At 46.0% G+C, this 20,165-nt stretch overlaps 1 protein-coding gene across 2 annotated transcripts; it reads right to left on the reverse strand.

Moving 5' to 3' along the window:
* Positions 1-5,662: 5,662 nt before the first annotated feature.
* On the reverse strand, positions 5,663-20,103 carry LOC148156303 (uncharacterized). 2 transcript variants are annotated; one of them, XM_088011263.1, is made up of 11 exons: positions 19,657-20,103; positions 13,538-13,739; positions 13,271-13,472; positions 13,021-13,189; positions 11,901-11,994; positions 11,777-11,815; positions 10,888-10,941; positions 8,944-9,071; positions 8,671-8,806; positions 8,523-8,593; positions 5,663-6,158 (listed from the first exon to the last, which is right to left on the reverse strand). In XM_088011263.1, exons 2-11 carry the CDS (start codon positions 13,734-13,736, stop codon positions 5,928-5,930), a joined length of 1,323 nt encoding a protein of 440 aa, XP_087867389.1. In that variant the 5' UTR covers positions 13,737-13,739; positions 19,657-20,103; the 3' UTR covers positions 5,663-5,927. The 2 variants fall into 2 exon arrangements, with proteins under 2 accessions (XP_087867389.1, XP_087867390.1); XM_088011264.1 differs by lacking the exon at positions 19,657-20,103 and adding an exon at positions 14,740-15,058.
* Positions 20,104-20,165: the final 62 nt, after the last annotated feature.

Below are 20,165 nucleotides of genomic sequence, written 5' to 3' on the forward strand. Positions count from 1 at the left end.
ACCCAGGTGAAAAAAGTATACAAGTACTTTAGTATACTAAGTATTAAGTGTACTACCTATAAATATACCTGAAGTATTCTAAAAGTATACTTGTACCAGTTTCAGAATTAGAACTTTAAACACATTTAAACATAATTGGACCAAAATACACTTTTAATAAATATATGCAAGTGAATATATACCCTTAAAAGCCCAAGTTACCCATACACTCGCTCAAGTGTATTCTAAATATATTTAAAATGTATTTTGTGTATATTTTAAAATATATCCTCAAAATATATATTTTTTAAATTCACTTAACACTACTTTAAATTATTATTTTCACTATGTTTTAAATGACATCTCAGTGTAAATTGTAGGCTAATAAAGTATGCCTTTTTTAACTTCTTTATTTAACCAGGTGAACCCCGTTGGGATCCAGATCTCATTTTCAAGAGGGACCTGGGCAGAAGTCTGCAACACGCAGCAACCTGGTTACAAAATAAAACTCATGAATACATATGCAGAAGTTTGTCTTTTAGGCTCCTATTGTCATGATCCGTGTTTCTGTGTCCCGTTTCCCTGAGTCTCTGTCCTCCCCGTTGATTGTTTCCAGGTGTGTCTCATCGCCTTGATTACCTCGTGTGTATTTAAACCCACCTGTTCTTGTCGTTTGTCGCCTGTTTCTTCGTGCTGTTCCCTGTTTACCTGGATTATCACCATTAAACTCTTCATCTTCACCTTTGACCTGGGTCTACCTGCATCCCTCTCCTCACCACATCATGACACCTATAAAGTAATTTGAAACATAGTGAAATTAATAAAGTAGCGTTAAGTGAATTTTAAGAAAGCATATATTTTAAATATATGTTAAATATATTTAAAATATATTTTATATTCACACTTGGGTAAATATATATTTTGTTCACTTAAAGTATACTTTTATTTAATATATTTATCGAAAGTGTATTTTGGTCCAACTATGTTTAAGTGTGTTTAAAGTTCTAATTCTGAAATTGGTACGAGTATACTTTTAGAATACTTCAGGTATATTTACAGGTACTACACTTAATACTTAGTATACTTAAAATACTTTCACAAATGTAAGTATGTTTGAAATATACTAAAGTATACTTTTATTCACCCTAACAGAAAATAGGAGCAGAGTTGTTCCAATGTCTCCCTTTTGTTTGACCAGATGAAGAAGCTGCTTTTCTCCTGCACCTGCAGCAGAACCTGCAGCAGAACCTGCAGCAGAACCTGCAGCAGAACCTCCATCCCCACTCTGAAGCCCCATGTTTCTGCAAAGGAATGATGCTGAGGAGCCGGATGGAGCCGAGCAAAGGATCATAACTGCTAACCTTTAGACTGCAGAGCCTTGTTGTTATTTAAACCACTTTACGGTTCACTGGAAGCCACAATCTCCAGTTGCTGAGCTCCTTCACTGCCTCAGCAGTTCTCATCAAACCTTTTCATGATGGGAATCGATGCAGGCAGCAAAGCATTTGCTCCAGGCTGTGGTTGTACGTCCCATTTCTACATTAGTCAACACAGGAAAAGCAGGTTCCTCAACACGATGAAGCACATGGACAAGCCTCTAGCGTCAAAAAGTAGAGGTATTTCACCAATATGGAGGCAGCTGGGTGGGTCACATTGAATCACAGAGAGGGAACAGTCCATGCAGAGGAGTCATAGAAAGATAAAATGTCTGCTGCTCTCCTGCTTCCCTCACTGACACAATGTGGACGTCGTTCTTTAGCTTCAGCCAGCTGCGCTTCATGAAACCCAGCTTCATCATGTCCCTTCCCCCCACCACCACCTGCAGCCATTAGCAAAAAGAAGATGCACTGATTGAACCAATAACTGTTGGAGGAATAAACCACAAGATTTGTCTTTATGCTGACGATGTTTCAGTTTTTGTGTCAGAGCTGGAAGTCAGTTCTGATGTGCTCAGACCGAACAAACAGCTTTTCATAGGATACTCCATAACTTGGAAAGATGGGTCTTATATCTATTAATCGGATCCTGTTTGTCCCGTATGTCGTTACATTATCAAAACTAATGATTAAAACCAGTAAAGATCCAAAATGATGTTCCATAAATAATTTTCTATAGACCAGCTGCTCTGAAGGACAGACGAATGGAGAACCTGCGTCTGACTGGAGGCCATGTGGGGCAGCAGGAGCCACTGCAGGGTTTGGATCTGGTCCAGAATGAAAACCGCCCCACGCTTCCTAAAGGGCTGATACCGAGTGGGTCCTCCTCTCCCGGGTCGGGCTGCCCGATTCTGTGATCGAACCTCAGAGAGTCTAAGTGTTAATGCAGGGGTCACCAGCGTCTGAGACTGGGAGCTACTTCCTGTTTACAGAGTAACACGAAGGGCTGCTTGTTTGATGCAGACAGACATTTTCTTCTAACAATAATACACATGGTTACATGCTGCCTAATCATATTAATGTTATAGACTATTCACTATAGTTGTCAGTAATGATTTACCATGGCAGATGTAGTGAATTGCTATGTGATCAGAAGTTCTTAGTTCAGAGTTTTAAGTTTGATTCTAAATGTCTCCAAGCGACAGGAGGGATTATTGCAGCTGGACGCAGCCAGTTTATTTTTCTTTAAATAGAAAAGAAAAGAATAATTATTGTATATCTAACCCTCTTTACTATTGACAACATTGTGGAGAAAAGATGTTTGTAATCAAAACATCAGTGTGAGTCTGCAGGGGTCAAAGGGCAGGCAAAAGGCTGAATCTTATTGGTCAGTTTACTTTTGTTTATTTGGCAGCTTTTTCTGTAGCTAAGATGAATGAGTGAGTTTGACCCTCCAGTAGTTCTCAGATCCGCCTGAGCTCTTTACCGTCTTCGGTTCTGGTGGGTCTCCTCACATCAGGACATGTCGGAAAAACTTAGATCAGAGAGAAGCACAAAACCATCACTGCACCTGACCTGCAAGCAACCAGCACAAACCAAACCACCAGAGCGGCAGACGGTTTTTAAACGGTGCTAAACAACAAAGACCTGGAGGCGAAGCCGACCTGAGATCCACGGAAAGAGGAGAAGGTGAGGCAGCAAAGTTTAATTCTCTTGGGAAACGTTTCGACTGGATTAAACTGTTTGACCCTCAGTCTGAGTCGCTCCGGAGGAGCAGCAGGTCTCAGCCATCCGGACCCGCCAGAACCGCACGGTAAAAAGCTCCGCCGGGATCCGAAGGCCGCAGTTGGAACTACGATGGGATCAAACTCTGCTCATCAATGTTCAGCTGCAGAAAAAGCGCCAAGTCGGCAAATAAACCAAAGTAAACTGACCAGAAACATTCAGGCTCTGGAGGTCCCACCACCACAGACTCACTGATGTGCCCCATAACCCTGCCAGCATGCCTAGGTGGGCCCCATATGTGGAAAAGGAGGGGAGACCCGATGGGCCCCACATGGGTTTGCCCATGGTGCTAAATCGTTCAGTGATTTATAAACTAACATCAGTATTTTAAAGTCTATCCTCTGAGCTACAGGGAGCCAGTGTAGGGACTTTAAAACTGGTGTTATGTCTCCATCTTCCTGGTTTTAGTGAGAACAGCAGCAGCAGCTTCTGGATCAGCTGCAGCTGTTTGATTGATTTATTAGTCAGACCTGTGAAGACGCTGCTGCAGGAATCAATGCGGCTGAAGATAAACATGGATGAGTTTCTCTAGATTGTGCTGAGACATCAGTCCTCTAATCCTGGAGATGTTCTTCAGGTGATAGAAGGCCGACTTTGTGACTGTCTTAATGTGGCTCTGAAGGTTCAGGTCAGAGGTCATCACTACTCCCAGGTTTCGGGCTGATCGCTGGTTTTCAGTTGTAATAACTGAAGCTGAGCATTGACTCTAGTTCGCTCCTCTTTAGGTCCAAAGATAATAACTTCAGTTTGTTTCTGTTCAGCTGGAGAAAGTTTTGGCACATCCACACATTTATCTGTTCTAAGCATCTGTTCAGTGATTGGATGGGGTCAAAGGTCACCTGGTGACATCGTGATGTAGAGCTGTGTATCATCCGCGTAGTTATGGTAGCTAATCCTATTTCCTGTTATAACCTGAGCCAGTGGGAGCATATAAATATTGTAAAGAAGGGGTCCTAGGATTGAGCCTTGGGGTACCCCACATGTGACCTTTGACCTCTCTGATGAGAAGTTTCCGATTGAAACAAAGAAATCCCTGTTCTTTATGTAAGATTCAAACCAGTAGAGGACTGGACCGGAGAGTCCGACCCGACTTTTAAAAACTGCTTTTTCAATAACTTTGCTGATGAATGGGAGGTCAGAGGTCAGAGGTCGGCCTGTAATTCTGCAGCAGTGATTTGTCCAGATTGTTCTTTATTATCAGTGGTTTGATAACTGCTGTTTTCAAAGCCTGGGGGAAAACACCTGAAGAGAGCGATGAGTTACTATTTGGATCAGATCATTAGCAACGACAGGCAGACAGGAAATGTGTGGGTAGGACATCCAGACAGCAGGAACTGGAGCTTCACTGACTTATAATTTCCTCCAAGGTTTTATAATGAAGTAGTTGAAATTGGGTCATTTTTCCTGCATTTGTTTTGTTTGGGCATAGCATTGGTACTGGCTTTGGAGTGGATGTGCAGATTAATCCTCTGATGTTTTGAATTTTCTCTGAAAAGAAACTGGAAAACTTGTTGCAGGCGGCATCAGATTGAAGTTCAGGTGGTGACGTCATAGGAGGGTTTGTGAGCCTGTCAACAGTAGCAAATAAAGCTCGAGCGTTGTTAATGTGTTGGTTTATGACATCTGCAAAGAAAGCCTCTCTTGCATGTTTTAGTATTGTGTGATAGTTACGTAGTCTTTCTTTGTAGATGTCATAATAAACGTCCAGTTGAGTTTTACTCCATTTCCTTCGGCCCTACGGCAGAGCTGTCTTGCAGACATGCATTTCTCCATGGAGATTTCTTCCTACCAGACACAACCTTCACTTTAATGGGGGCAATGTAATCAATGATATCTGAAAGTTTGCACTGAAAATCATCTACCAACTTATCTACGTTATTATAGCTGAAGGACGAGGAAGAAGAGCAGATTTGATTAAATGTTTCTGCTGTGTTTTCTGTGAAAAACGTTTTGTGATAGTAGCTGTTTGTCCAAGTGGGTTAACGGATAAAGAACATTCAAAGATAACAGCAAAGTGATCCGACAGGCGACATCAGTTACAGAGAAACTGGAAATATTCACACCCTCACTGATAACCAGGTCCAGTGTGTGTCCATGAGTGTGTGTTGCTTGTTTGACATGCTGTGTTAAACCAAAACTCTAATATATTAAACAGATTTTTTGCCCCTCGGTCTTCAGGTTGTCAACATGAATGTTGAAATCACCGACAACTAAACATAATAAACTAGAATCACTAAGAAAAGACTGAACTAAAGAAAAGCAGAAACATGGCAGACCTAGTCAAAGGAAGAATAAAGAACAGAAAAATAATGAAACTAAAATCAATAAGTCAGATCCGGCCTGACAGATAAATTATCTCCTCATGTTCCATTAAAATGGCAGAAATTCTCTATGGAGCCCAAAGTTTCTGCTTGTAAAAGGATTTTCATCTAAATGTTGGCGGCCATATTTCTAGCATCGAGCTCAAAATCAAAACCATGAAAAAAGTTTAAACTGATTAAAACCAGAAATATTTCCAGATGGTCGTTTAAATGTTTAATAGCACAAAAACTTGATTACATAAATTCAATACAGAGCAGAAAGATTCTAATCAGTTTAACCCATAGTGACCCAAATCAATACGTTGATCAGAAAGATTTATTTTATTCAAACGTCCAAAGGGGAAATCCATAAACGATTATTAAAATGAAATCAATGTTTCATGAACAAATGACCTGAATGTAGATTAACATCAAAGTTTGGTCAAAGACTCAGGTAAATTTATATTCAATCGTTTTCTGAGGCAGATTAATCATCCGGACCGTTTCCCTCCTGCAGCCTGTGGACTCCCAACACGGCCAGAGCCAGAACCTCCAGCAGAACCTCGGGCCGCCGGTCCCACGCCGCACTCAGCTCCACCAGCGTCTCACTGGACCCACAGAGGACATCCGCCGCCCAGCGCAGCTCCCCGTCCTGCTGCAGGGGGACAGGGGGACACGCTGGGAGACTGGGCTCATCTCCGTCCTTCAGACTGTCCACCTGGAGACACCAGGAGACAGGATGAGGGACATGGAGACAGGATGAGGGATGTGGAGACAGGATGAGGGACAAGGAGACAGGATGAGGGACATGGAGACAGGATGAGGGACATGGAGACAGGATGAGGGACAAGGAGACAGGATGAGGGACAAGGAGACAGTATGAGGGACGTGGAGACAGGAAGAGGGACGTGGAGACACAAGGAGACAGGATGAGGGACATGGAGACAGGAAGAGGGACATGGAGACACAAGGAGACAGGATGAGGGACATGGAGACAGGATGAGGGACAAGGAGACAGGATGAGGGACAAGGAGACAGTATGAGGGACGTGGAGACAGGAAGAGGGACGTGGAGACAGGAAGAGGGACGTGGAGACACAAGGAGACAGGATGAGGGACATGGAGACAGGATGAGGGACATGGAGACACAAGGAGACAGGATGAGGGACAAGGAGACAGGAAGAGGGACGTGGAGACACAAGGAGACAGGATGAGGGACATGGAGACAGGATGAGGGACAAGGAGACAGGATGAGGGACAAGGAGACAGGATGAGGGACGTGGAGACAGGATGAGGGACGTGGAGACAGGATGAGGGACAAGGAGACAGGATGAGGGACGTGGAGACAGGATGAGGGATGTGGAGACAGGATGAGGGACAAGGAGACAGTATGAGGGACGTGGAGACAGGAAGAGGGACGTGGAGACAGGATGAGGGACATGGAGACAGGATGAGGGACAAGGAGACAGGATGAGGGACAAGGAGACAGTATGAGGGACGTGGAGACAGGAAGAGGGACGTGGAGACAGGATGAGGGACGTGGAGACAGGAAGAGGGACGTGGAGACACAAGGAGACAGGATGAGGGACATGGAGACAGGATGAGGGACATGGAGACACAAGGAGACAGGATGAGGGACAAGGAGACAGGAAGAGGGACGTGGAGACACAAGGAGACAGGATGAGGGACATGGAGACAGGATGAGGGACAAGGAGACAGGATGAGGGACGTGGAGACAGGAAGAGGGACGTGGAGACACAAGGAGACAGGATGAGGGACGTGGAGACAGGAAGAGGGACGTGGAGACACAAGGAGACAGGATGAGGGACATGGAGACAGGAAGAGGGACATGGAGACACAAGGAGACAGGATGAGGGACATGGAGACAGGATGAGGGACAAGGAGACAGAATGAGGGACAAGGAGACAGGATGAGGGACATGGAGACAGGAAGAGGGACGTGGAGACACAAGGAGACAGGATGAGGGACATGGAGACAGGAAGAGGGACGTGGAGACACAAGGAGACAGGATGAGGGACATGGAGACAGGATGAGGGACAAGGAGACAGGATGAGGGACAAGGAGACAGGATGAGGGACATGGAGACAGGATGAGGGACAAGGAGACAGTACGAGGGACATGGAGACAGGATGAGGGACAAGGAGACACAAGGAGACAGGATGAGGGACAAGGAGACAGGATGAGGGACGTGGAGACAGGATGAGGGACAAGGAGACACAAGGAGACAGGATGAGGGACAAGGAGACAGGATGAGGGACAAGGTGACAGGATGAGGGACAAGGAGACAGGATGAGGGACAAGGAGACAGGATGAGGGACAAGGAGACAGGATGAGGGACATGGAGACAGGATGAGGGACAAGGAGACAGTACGAGGGACATGGAGACAGGATGAGGGACGTGGAGACACAAGGAGACAGGATGAGGGACAAGGAGACAGGATGAGGGACATGGAGACAGGATGAGGGACAAGGAGACACAAGGAGACAGGATGAGGGACAAGGAGACAGGATGAGGGACAAGGAGACAGGATGAGGGACAAGGTGACAGGATGAGGGGCAGGGAGGAACATGGGGACAGAGGCCATGGTGGACAGTCGTCCCACTCTGACCCTAATTTGTCCATTTGGGATTCATTCCCACCAGTTCTGTTCTGCTACTTCTATCCAACTCCAGTCCGTCTGCCTAGTCAAAGTCCGGTCCGGTTGGTGAGGTGTGACCTCCTATTAACCTCTGACCTCTGTCTGGGTTCGGCTGAAGTGAACTCTGGTTTGGTTTGAATGTGAACACCAAGCGCAGGGCATTCTGGGTAAATACAACCAAAGCTAACATGTTAGCCTAGCGCTAGCAGCAGGAGGGGAACAGGTTGGTTTGACTCAGAACCACAGCAGCTGGAGGAGGATCAGGTGATGCAGTTCTGGTTCCAGTAGAACCGGGTCGACCGGCTGAAGGAGGGAAACATCCTCAGTGTCTCATTTGGACAGACAGACAGACAGACAGACAGACAGACAGACAGACAGACAGACAGACAGACAGACAGACAGACAGACAGGTGAAGCACAAACCAGCTGGACCAGGACTGTCAGAGTTTCAGGAGCACAGGAAGTCAAAGGTCGCACCTCGACCTCTGGCAGACCTGCAGAAAACAGAAGAACTGAAGGCTGCAGCTCAGACGATCGATCGGCCACTAGGGGGCAGCAGCATCAGACTCACCGTCCATGGCGCAGACCAGAAGATGGACAGCGTCCCTCACCTTGGAGGACACTTTGGACTCATCCAAGACGTCCATGAAGGATGAAACGACCTTGGACGGGGGACGCTCTGTCTGTCCTTTGCTGCTCTGGTCCAGCTGACAGGAAGAGGAGAAGAAGAATCACCGTCTGATCAGACGCTAACATCTGGAGGCTAACCAGCTGACAGGAAGTGAGGGTGAAGGTCATGTCTGTTACAGAGGTCAGCTGGAGGTCAGCTGGAGGTCAGCCGTACCGTTTCCTCCAGCTGGCTGAGAGCGCCGTCCTCCTCCAGAACCTCCTGCAGCTTCTTCAGCAGGTTCTGCCGGGTCGCCTGAGGGAGACGAGTGAGCGGCTTCAGGAGGAACGCCTTGTTCTGGATCCCTGCAGGACGAAACAGCAGGGCCAAGGTCAGGGGTCAGGTCAGGGGGTAAAGGTCAGGGGGTAAAGGTCAGGGGTCAGGTTGGGAGGTAAAGGTCAGGGGTCAGGTTGGGAGGTAAAGGTCAGGGGGTAAAGGTCAGGGGGTAAAGGTCAGGGGTCAGGTTGGGAGGTAAAGGTCAGGGGGTAAAGGTCAGGGGGTAAAGGTCAGGGGTCAGGTCGGGAGGTAAAGGTCAGGGGTCAGGTCGGGAGGTAAAGGTCAGGGGTCAGATCAGGAGGTAAAGGTCAGGGGGTAAAGGTCAGGGGTCAGGTTGGGAGGTAAAGGTCAGAGGGTAAAGGTCAGGGGTCAGGTCGGGAGGTAAAGGTCAGGGGTCGCTGTCCTTTCAGGATGTGATGTTGAACTTTGTCAGTCAGCCAATCAGAAATCAGATTTCTGATTTGAAAGCGTTTTTATTGCTGAGGATAAATTATTAATTTGTCTTTTCATGTGAAGGAAGAGACAAATTAGCTGCTAATTTAGAATATTAATAATTAAACAATGATCAATAAAATAGATCATGTTATTGATGATCTATTGGAGCAGACTCTGAAACCCAATAACGATCCATGCAGCTTCATCCTGACGGCTCTCTGAAAACGGCCTATTAAAGTAAAATCCACCTCTGGCTGGCCGTCTGCCACAGGAACTGAAGGAACCTGGGCTGGTTCTGCTGGATCCGTCCCAGTAAGAGCCACTGGTCACTGGACCCGACCAGACAGAATACCTGATATCAGTTACACCTACAGACCGGACCGGATTGGACTGGACCGGACTAATTGGACCATATTTTACAGCAGGGGTCCCCAGACTTTTTCCTGAGGGTTTTCTCTGCTGGGGGCCGAGTCAGTTTGGAACAGAAAAAGTGACGACTGCAGGAGCCTAAATGTCAATCAAATAACCCTCTCTGGGTTCTTCACAGAAAAAATCCAGGAAATAAATAATAACACTATTTATGAAATAAATACGTATTTTCCGGACTATAAGCCGCAGATTTCTGTGCCGCTCCAGGTTTTCCACAGCGATGCAGCAGCAGCAGAGACAGCCACCATCTGAGTCACAACAGGTCAACTGAATATCACATTTCTTACGGTTGAAAAACAAAAAGTTGCCAAATTTAGATTTAACTGAACTGATTACGGTAGTTTCTGAACAGTAACAGTAAAAGTGCTGATCCTTCCTGTTGCTACTAGCATGAGCTAAATGAAAATAGGCGCTTCCTTCTTCTTCTTCAGATTTCAACAGCAGCTTGCATCTATTATTGTTGCACTACTGCCATCTACTGGATCCTAATATCTACACCTCAAATTCTCATAATGATCCCAGTATTATTTAAAAAACGAAAAATCTTCTTTTTCCCCTCATTGCTGTTTAACTGATCAGCAACATTCTCAAATTTCAATTCCCTATTAAAACCTAATTCCATTTTAATGGGTGCTTTCTTCTTTTATTTCCAATTTTGACTTCCAATGATTCACTTCCTGCTATAGAGCCCCCTGGTGGTTGAAGAAAAATCCACATATAAGCCACACTGGGCTGTAAGCTGCAAGGTTCAAAGCTTAGGAAGAAAGTAGCGGCTTATAGTCTACAAAATATGGTATATGAAAAAAAATCTAAATGTCCTCTGGTATCCTTCAGGGGTCCAGACCAAATGTGGAGGCGGGCCGGATCTGGCCAGCGGGCCGTAGTTTGGGGACCACTGGTTTACAGTATATGAACGTGAAGAGCATTGGGATTTCATCTGTTGAAAGTTTTGTCAAAGTTTCCATGTAGAGTTCCTGTTACCTTCTCTGGCCTCCTGCAGCTGATCTGGATCAACACTGTCATGTGTGAACAGGCCTGGAAACAGGAGTCACACCGTTAGAAAGCAGGACATCGGTCCATCTGGACCCAAAACAGTTCAGAAAATGATCCATCAGCTGTTTTCATTCATAACAGGAGAGAAGCAGAGGAAGAAACACGGAGAGTTTTACTGGAGCAGAGAATCTGACTGGCAGGAAGGACCTGCTGCTGCGCTGCTTTGTGCACTTAGGATGCAGCATGTTTAAGCGCCTGGGAATGGACTGAGCAACCTGGGCAACCTGAGCAACCTGAGTGAGGTTTAAGTCTCAAGAAGGTGAGGCAGTCAGAGTTTAGACATCGGCTGATTCAGTTCATTTATGTAGTAGGAACAAAATGCATTAGCGTTGCTGTACGTGCAGCAGGACTTTTCCTTTGTGGTTCCTGGACCACCAATAGGTCTCCTTACACCAGAACTTCCCCGGTCCAGTCCTCAGTCCTCAGTCCTGCTCTGCATGTGTTACATGAGCCTCTATTCCAGAACAGCATGACCTCTTCTGCAGCCATCAAGAACAGCAGGCTGTTAATCACCCAGAGACTCAGTCACCTAAAACATGCAGGACAGGAGGCCTGAGGACGGGAACTGAGAGACTCTGCTTTACAGAGAGGGACCAGTAAAACCCTCCTGAGCCCGACTGAACCCAAACACATCATCAGCTCCAAACCAGCTCAGCTAGGAGTGAGACTCCTCTCATTTGGACCTTCACTCACCAGCGGTCAGCCCTGATTGGTTCACCAGCGGTCAGCCCTGATTGGTTCACCAGCGGTCAGCCCTGATTGGTTCACCAGCGGTCAGCCCTGATTGGCTAAAGAACAGCTGAAGGAAGGAACTTACCCAGGGTCTTCCTGTGAGCCCACGAATCAAATGGGATTTCTGGTTAAAACAAGGAGAAACGATGATAAAACTACAAAACAAACACAGCAAACGTCAGAAAGACGTTTTCGTTCTTTGTCCTCACCGATCGTCTCGTCGTCCCACAGGATCTCCTGAAGTCCAAATGCAAAGGTGGATTTCTCTGGAACGGTGAAGGTCGTCTCCTCCGTCCTGCTGCCCTGATGAGGAGACAAAGGAGGGCAATTAAAGTCCTGGGGACCATCGTTCTCTCCTACGGGGCCCAGTCATGGGGACCATCGTTCTCTCCTACGGGGCCCCGTCATGGGGACCATCGTTCTCTCCTACGGGGCCCAGTCATGGGGACCATCGTTCTCTCCTACGGGGCCCCGTCATGGGGACCATCGTTCTCTCCTACGGGGCCCAGTCATGGGGACCATCGTTCTCTCCTACGGGGCCCAGTCATGGGGACCATCGTTCTCTCCTACGGGGCCCCGTCATGGGGACCATCGTTCTCTCCTACGGGGCCCAGTCATGGGGACCATCGTTCTCTCCTACGGGGCCCCGTCATGGGGACCATCGTTCTCTCCTACGGGGCCCCGTCATGGGGACCATCGTTTTCTCCTACGGGGCCCAGTCATGGGGACCATCGTTCTCTCCTACGGGGCCCAGTCATGGGGACCATCGTTCTCTCCTACGGGGCCCCGTCATGGGGACCATCGTTCTCTCCTACGGGGCCCAGTCATGGGGACCATCGTTCTCTCCTACGGGGCCCCGTCATGGGGACCATCGTTCTCTCCTACGGGGCCCAGTCATGGGGACCATCGTTCTCTCCTACGGGGCCCCGTCATGGGGACCATCGTTCTCTCCTACGGGGCCCCGTCATGGGGACCATCGTTCTCTCCTACGGGGCCCCGTCATGGGGACCATCGTTCTCTCCTACGGGGCCCCGTCATGGGGACCATCGTTCTCTCCTACGGGGCCCCGTCATGGGGACCATCGTTCTCTCCTACGGGGCCCAGTCATGGGGACCATCGTTCTCTCCTACGGGGCCCCGTCATGGGGTTCCTTCAGCCAGGTTCTGATCCGGTTCGGTTTCCTCCGAACAGAAACCTGTTAGCATAGCATTAGCTCAGCTGACGGAGGAAGTTCTCCTGAGCTGAAGCTCCAACAGGAAGTCAGGGTTCCCAGCTTCCTGTGAGGAAGCTGTGGGTGTGTGATGTGCCGGACTCGGCAGGTCGGCTCACCTTGACCAGCAGCTTCAGGAGCTTCTGGTAGCTGGCTGAAACGGATCCGTCCTGGGCAGACTTCCGGATCATCCTCACAGGTCCGGTGTTGTAAAGCGTCTCATGAACAAAGGCCAGCTTGTCCTTTTCCTTCAGCATCAGCAGCTTCATCTTTCCTTTTTCAAGCTTCCTGAGAAAGATCATGAGCAGAGGAACCCATCAGAACCGGTTCGGACCACCGGGTCGGTACCACAGCCGGATGGCGCCCTACCTGCCGCTGAAGGTCTTCCTCACACCTTTCAGGTTGGCTTTCTTCTTCTTGATGCTGACCGGCTCCACCTGGCCGTCCACGGAGTCAGACTTTGCAGTGATCGCAGCTTCGCCAACCGTTTGGTGTCCTCCGCCCAGCTCTCCGCTCCCGCTGCTCTCCACCGACGTCTTGAAGTCCTTCACCAGCAGTTCTTCTTCAACCTCTGGCAGAAAGGTTAAAGGTCACAGAAATGCTCCAGGTGCTGCTGCTGTCTGCCAGGAAACCCACCTGGAGAGAAGTCGTTGTCCTCCAGCAGCTCCGGCAAGGTGCAGTCCACCGGCGTGTACTTGGGGTAACTGAAGAACCTGCCCTGGCTGACCCGGACCAGAGTCAGCAGCTCCACCTTCTGGTTCAGGTTGGAGTTGGAGATCAGATCCTCCTCCGCTCCCACGTTCTTCACCACGGCGCTGGTTTCGTCTGCAAACATCTTCTGTTGGGACGAAGCAGGAAAACCAGTAAAGACCTGGGAGCCAGTTTGGTGCAACTCTGCGACCGTCTGTCTGTCCATCTGTCCATCTGCCCGATCCTGCTGAGGAGCAGAAACCTGGATCTGCATCCAGACTGCAGGAAAACCTGATGACCGGTGAGTCAGAGCCGAGAACGTCCCCGTGAGGGACCCCGACGCTCAGAAGAGCTCCTGAAACCCAAACGGCGGGTTTGCACTGAGCCCACCAGGAGCGACCTGACCCAACAGAACCGCAGACAGGTCCGACCCAAAAACCCGGCAGAGCTCTCTGCTCCAAAGCAGAATCTGGTTTGAGGGAACCAGGACTCAAACCGGCACCCCACTGAACGCCCTGAGCCACCACCGCTAATTACAGAGCCAATCAGAGCGGCAGACCTCCAACTGGCCCCGCCCACATCCAGAGTGGGGTAACTAGTTACATTTACTCAAGTAAGTTTTTGGAAAAATGGAGTCTAAGTCTTTCTGCAGCGTTCGTTTCACTTTTACCTGAGTGGCATCATCATGACGTTTGGTAAACTGATCCTCACCCCACTGACAGGAAGTGACGAACAAACAGAAATCCTCAGACAGGAAATCAGACTTGGAGTTTACCGACTCCCTGTTTGCTCACCAGATTCAGCTGGAGATAAAAAGTAGATTTTGCGCTGCTGGTTCACCTGGAGCTGCAGGGACTGAACTGTATGGAGTTAGATTTGTTTCACAATTATTCAATTAAAAAAAAAACAAAAAAATCATGTCAAACAAAAACATACAGTTGTGATCAAAACTTTTGGATTTAAAAAATAAAAAATTGTTTCAAACAAAAAAATATTTCAATCAAATTCTAAGAATTATTTTTTTAAAACAAAAAAATTTGCTTTAAAAACTTTTTTTAATTGAAATCACGATTTTTTTGGTTGAAACTTTGTTTTGGTTGAACTCGTTTTCCTGCTTATCCAACTTTATTTGCTTTGGCGAAGCTTACATGAACATCCGGGGCGGGGCTTAAGGACGAGCGATGTAAGACGTGTTCCGATTGGTTAGCGCTGACTAAAGCGGATGACTCCCTGAGATCTCAGAACTCCGTCCCGAACTGCAGGGCTTCGGTGACGGGACACAGAATGTGATGGTAAGTAATCTTCACAAAATTACACCGTTTAGCAGCTTCTAAAGTGTCCACCCTGTTTCAAAGAAGAAATCTTACTCAACTTATGACGACAGTCACATATTTTGTCTGCCGCGATCCCCGGTAGCATATTGTGCTAGCTAATGTTAGCACTAGGTAAAGTTCATAAACTAGGCTGGTGTAATATTCGTTAACCAGCGCACCTCTGTCGAGTGGCATTAAGCGTGGAAAATACCAAATATATCTGGAGGAAATATGTGTTAAAAACTGTTGTGTAATCCTCCGTGTGTGTGTGTGTGTGTGTGTGTGTGTGTGTGTGTTTTAACTAGCATTGAAGCTAAAGTGGGAAAACAGCGGATCGTTGCTCCAATGTTATCAGGTCCACGTTAATCTGCACCACACGTCAAGTGTGACTGTGCAGATGATTTATTTACCAAGCACATAATCAGTGCTGTCGATGAGGGGAGGCAGTGTAACTCTTAAATATATATTTTCTTCCAGATTACAATGTAAAACTAAGCTGGTAGGTCACAGGCCGAAGGAGGATATTCACATCATTTCTGTTTATTATTATTTGGTGTGTGTGTGTCTTGTACTTAGTTTTATTCCGAATTAGATGTAATATGCCTTTTGCTGTGTTATGATATTAAATTAAATTGTGTTCTCCTAACTCCCCATCCTAGCATAACCAGCAGAGTGCAGCTGAAGCAGGACAGGCTTGTAGGTCTTACTGATTCCTCCAGCTGCTAGAGACGATCAGAGCATGAGGATGGAGAGACCAGCAAGTGTTGAGTCAGAGAAGGTCAGGTAGGGAAGGAAGTGTTGCTTTTAGGGGCCGGGTGTGTTTGGCTAAATACATTTCTCCAAGTCAGTTTATTTATTGGTTTTAAAAATAATGCCTCTCCTTCTATGTTACATTTTGTGCATTATTTTTAGTACAGATAATCGGCGTACTGTACTGTCTGCTGGTGGTTTAAATTGATTTCAGCTTCATTCTAAAAAGTATTCAGATTTTAACATGCATTTTCTACTTACTAAATATTTCACTTTTACTCTCAGTAACTTCAGTGTTAAACCTCTGCAATATTTTTTTGCAGTTTCTCTTATTGTGATATTTTAACTGTTTCACTTGAACATTTAACTTCCTGAGATATCGTCAGTTTATTTTCAATTAAAACTCTTAAAAGACTTTTGGGCTTATTGGGTTTTGATTATGTTGTCTAGGTAAATATCATCACTTACTCGTTTATTTTATTTTTGTTTTTCAGGTTTGCGTCATAAAGCTTCTTGATGCGTTTCTGAGCCATGATTGAGACTCTCCATGATGTTCACCCAGGACAGAGAGGAACTTGTATCAACTCCACTCCATCGACCCCTTGAGACCTTCCTGTTGTTAAATTGCCTTTCCCTTGGATCCAAGCACCTGCACCTCGCTGACCAGTACAGTGACCATCAGTCCACAGTCAGCTGGATCATCACAACATTGACCAACTTTTTATTTACAAGTAGGATCTGAAAACCGGAGGACCAGATAGGCAAAAATCTACCTGCAGACTTTAAGCAGCTACCCTGACACTGCAGTGATCCTGGACTGGGCTGAGCTGCTCTTCCTCTCTCCTCTTCCTCTCTCCTCCAGAGTGACGAGTTTTCATTTCACAAACCTTTCTCCCTCATCTCAGTTGTAACATTATGTGAAGTATTTGCATGTAATTCGGCCTTCATGTGAGATATTAAAATGAAACACTTTCAAGTAATACCAGCAAATAAATCTGAATATTAAGTAATATGCAGTTAGTAAAATAATTCAATAATATACTGAATAAGGCTGGATGATATGACTGAACAGTTTTTTCATAACAGATTTAGTTTTAGTCACCCTCAATATCTTTTCTAGAACAAAATACAGAAAATATTTCACAAAGTGGCTTTATTTCTATCATTCCTCTTGTGAGTTGTATAAAGGAGTGTTATGATCTGGTTACAAGTATTTTTAATGATCAGAATTCAGTCATATTAGCATCATAAAGATGCAATTTTATCATTAAAACATCTTAAAATACGGGAAGTCATTTTATGGAGAAGTCTTGGCTCCCTCTGACGAAACCAGCTCAGTCCAGGCAAATTACATCTAATGGGCTCTTTGCACCTCAGCTTCCGCGTTCGGGGTAAAGCGGCTCGATTGTTTCCGATCCAATACAAATATCATTTACAATAGGTGCTTGCAGTGCTTGGCCAAGGTTTGTACATCGATCCGAAGCCCCAACAAGTCAGCTGGAGAAAGGTTTTAAGATGTTCGCCTCGTTATACATTCACTGACACGAAGGTGAGTTTTACTTAAACTTTGTGGCTAACATTAACGTTAGCTTATGCTAGTAGGCAATATTCTCGGACATTGTTCTTGTAAAATGTGCTATTTAAGTATCTAAACATTCTAACGGACAATGTATTTATCTTATTTTCAAGTATATTATGTGTGTTTATTGTCGTTAGTGTCACAGACTAACGGGGAGGTTCCGGTTCGGGCTTTTTACTAACAAGCCTGACGAGGCACAACAAGCCTCATAGCTTAACAGTAGCGCAGCTCTGGTGTCAGAGATCTGGTTCAGCTGTTCAGGTTCAAAGTTGCTGCTTTTAGAAAAATATGACCGTGTTGCTTCATGTCTCCGTGTTATTTCGTTTTATTACCTTTGCATGTTTCTTGTGAAGAGCTCAGATAGGACGGTGTTTACAGCAGGATGTACAGGCGGATCAGTCGCTCGGCTGTCTGGCTCTGGTCTGCTCTCTGGTTCCCATAAACTCTTTCAGGCTGAATATAGAAGTGATTCCATGGAAATAACTCAGGGAGGCTCCTTTATTTACCATCCGTATCCCCGGTAGTTTTAGGCTGATCCGGAGTGAAGTGAAGGCTGCAAACTTTGCTGTGCGGCGTTAGCTGGTAGCGACAGATATTTACAAGCCATCTTCTTAATTCAGGATCGCTTGGAAATTAAGGAAAACTTAAAAGCCCATTATATTAGGAAGACAACAATGTTAATAGTATTGTTTTTTTGCATCTGAAATACGACTTAGTCTTTTCTAGCAGTCATGGTAACTCAAAGCGGAAAAAAGTGAGCCGCATTGGCTCCTGGAGATGTGACGTCAACGCCTTAGGTGCAAAGAGCCCATTCAGAATAAAACTAAGTACAGGACACAAACACACCAAATAATAATAAACAGAAATGATGTGAATATCCTCCTTCGGCCTGTGACCTACCAGCTTAGTTTTACATTTTAATCTGGAAGAAAATATATATTTAAGAGTTACACTGCCTCCCCTCATCGACAGCACTGATTATGTGCTTGGTAAATAAATCATCTGCACAGTCACTTGACGTGTGGTGCAGATTAATGTGGACCTGATAACATTGGAGCAACGATCCGCTGTTTTCCCACTTTAGCTTCAATGCTAGTTAATACACACACACACACACACACACACGGAGGATTACACAACAGTTTTTAACACATATTTCCTCCAGATATATTTGGTATTTTCCACGCTTAATGCCACTCGACAGAGGTGCGCTGGTTAACGAATATTACACAAGCCTAGTTTATGAGCTTTACCTAGTGCTAACATTAGCTAGCACAATATGCTACCGGGGATCGCGGCAGACAAAATATGTGACTGTCGTCATAAGTTGAGTAAGATTTCTTCTATGAAACAGGGTGGACACTTTAGAAGCTGCTAAACGGTGTAATTTTGTGAAGATTACTTACCATCACATTCTGTGTCCCGTCACCGAAGCCCTGCAGTTCGGGACGGAGTTCTGAGATCTCAGGGAGTCATCCGCTTTAGTCAGCGCTAACCAATCGGAACACGTCTTACATCGCTCGTCCTTAAGCCCCGCCCAGAATGTTCATGTAAGCTTCGCCAAAGCAAATAAAGTTGGATAAGCAGGAAAACGAGTTCAACCAAAAACTTAGAAAAAGTTTCAACCAAAAAACAGGAGCTTCAACTGAAAACTTAGGCTGTCAACCCAAAAATTCTGATATGCAAAAATAAAAGTTTCAAACAAAAATTAGTCAGTTCAATTTTTTAAAAAGTTTTTAAAGCAAATTTTTTTGTTTTAAAAAATAATTCTTAGAATTTGAAAGAAATATTTTTTGTTTGAAACAATTTTTTTTTCTTGAAAATCCAAAAGTTTTGATCACAACTCTGTTTTTGTTTGACATGATAGATTTGTTTCACAATTATTCAATCAAAAAATCAAAGTCCATAGAACTGCTTTCATAAAACGTCTTCATCTGTCAGACATGAATTAGTGATAAACAAGCCGAACAGAATTTTAACGTTTTTGTCCTGCACTACTATCCATGGTTACATGATGTAAGCATTTGCTGCAGAAATGTTCCAATAAAAATAATCGTCTGCAGATTTATTTTTTCTGCCTAAATGTGTAACTAAGTTAGTCACCAGTAGCTTTAAAAGCACCAGAGTTTTTCATATCTCTCTTTTCTGTCATTTTAAAATATTAAACCAGGTCTCATGATCAGTCCTCGAGTTGAAACCTGTTTAACTCCTGGTTGGAGTTTAGCCACGCCGCCCCATTCTTGTCCCACCGTGAAGCCCTGGGCGTCCACCAGGACGCTGGAGAGAGGAGAGCCGTCATCGCTACAGAGTGATGGGACATGAAACAGGCCGAGGTACCAACTGGAAACCAGAGCTTCCAGTTGCCCAGCAGCTCTGAGAACCAGCAAACACTTAGAACATAGATCTATGGATCTAGAACCTACCAGCTCAGGAAGCCGTCAGTCTGAGCAGAACTGTGGCGTAGAAACGTTGGTTCCTCTGTCAGGTAGAGAGGCAGCAGGTCCAATCCTCCCTCTGTCTCTCTGTCCCTCTGTCTCTGTCCTTCTGTCTCTCTGTCCCTCTGTCTCTGTCCTTCTGTCTCTCTGTCTCTCTGTCTCTCTGTCCCTCTGTCCCTCTGTCTCTGTCCTTCTGTCTCTCTGTCTCTCTGTCTCTCTGTCCCTCTGTCCCTCTGTCTCTCTGTCCCTCTGTCTCTCTGTCCCTCTGTCCCTCTGTCCCTCTGTCTCTGTCCTTCTGTCTCTCTGTCTCTCTGTCTCTCTGTCCCTCTGTCCCTCTGTCTCTCTGTCCCTCTGTCTCTCTGTCCCTCTGTCTCTGTCCGTCCTCCAGCTGCTGCTCCAATCAGTCGTTGAAGTGAAACAGCAGCAGAACTCCTGCGGTTCCCTGGAAGCGGTTTGGACCCGAGCCAGCATCTTTCTGCTTCTGTGGAAGGAAACCA

Source organism: Poecilia mexicana, unplaced genomic scaffold (genome assembly GCF_051168715.1).
Source record: "Poecilia mexicana isolate PSO_F unplaced genomic scaffold, ASM5116871v1 scaffold_12, whole genome shotgun sequence".
Lineage (NCBI taxonomy): Eukaryota > Metazoa > Chordata > Actinopteri > Cyprinodontiformes > Poeciliidae > Poecilia > Poecilia mexicana.

Coding starts and splice junctions, on each gene's coding strand:
- LOC148156303 (XM_088011263.1), bottom strand. CDS start 13,736: ATGTTTGCAGACGAAACCAGCGCCGTGGTGAAGAACGTGGGAGCGGAG. Junction 13,190..13,270: donor AGGAAGACCTTCAGCGGCAG/GTAGGGCGCCAT, acceptor GATCTTTCTCAG/GAAGCTTGAAAAAGGAAAGA. Junction 8,807..8,943: donor TCAGCCAGCTGGAGGAAACG/GTACGGCTGACC, acceptor TCTTCCTGTCAG/CTGGACCAGAGCAGCAAAGG.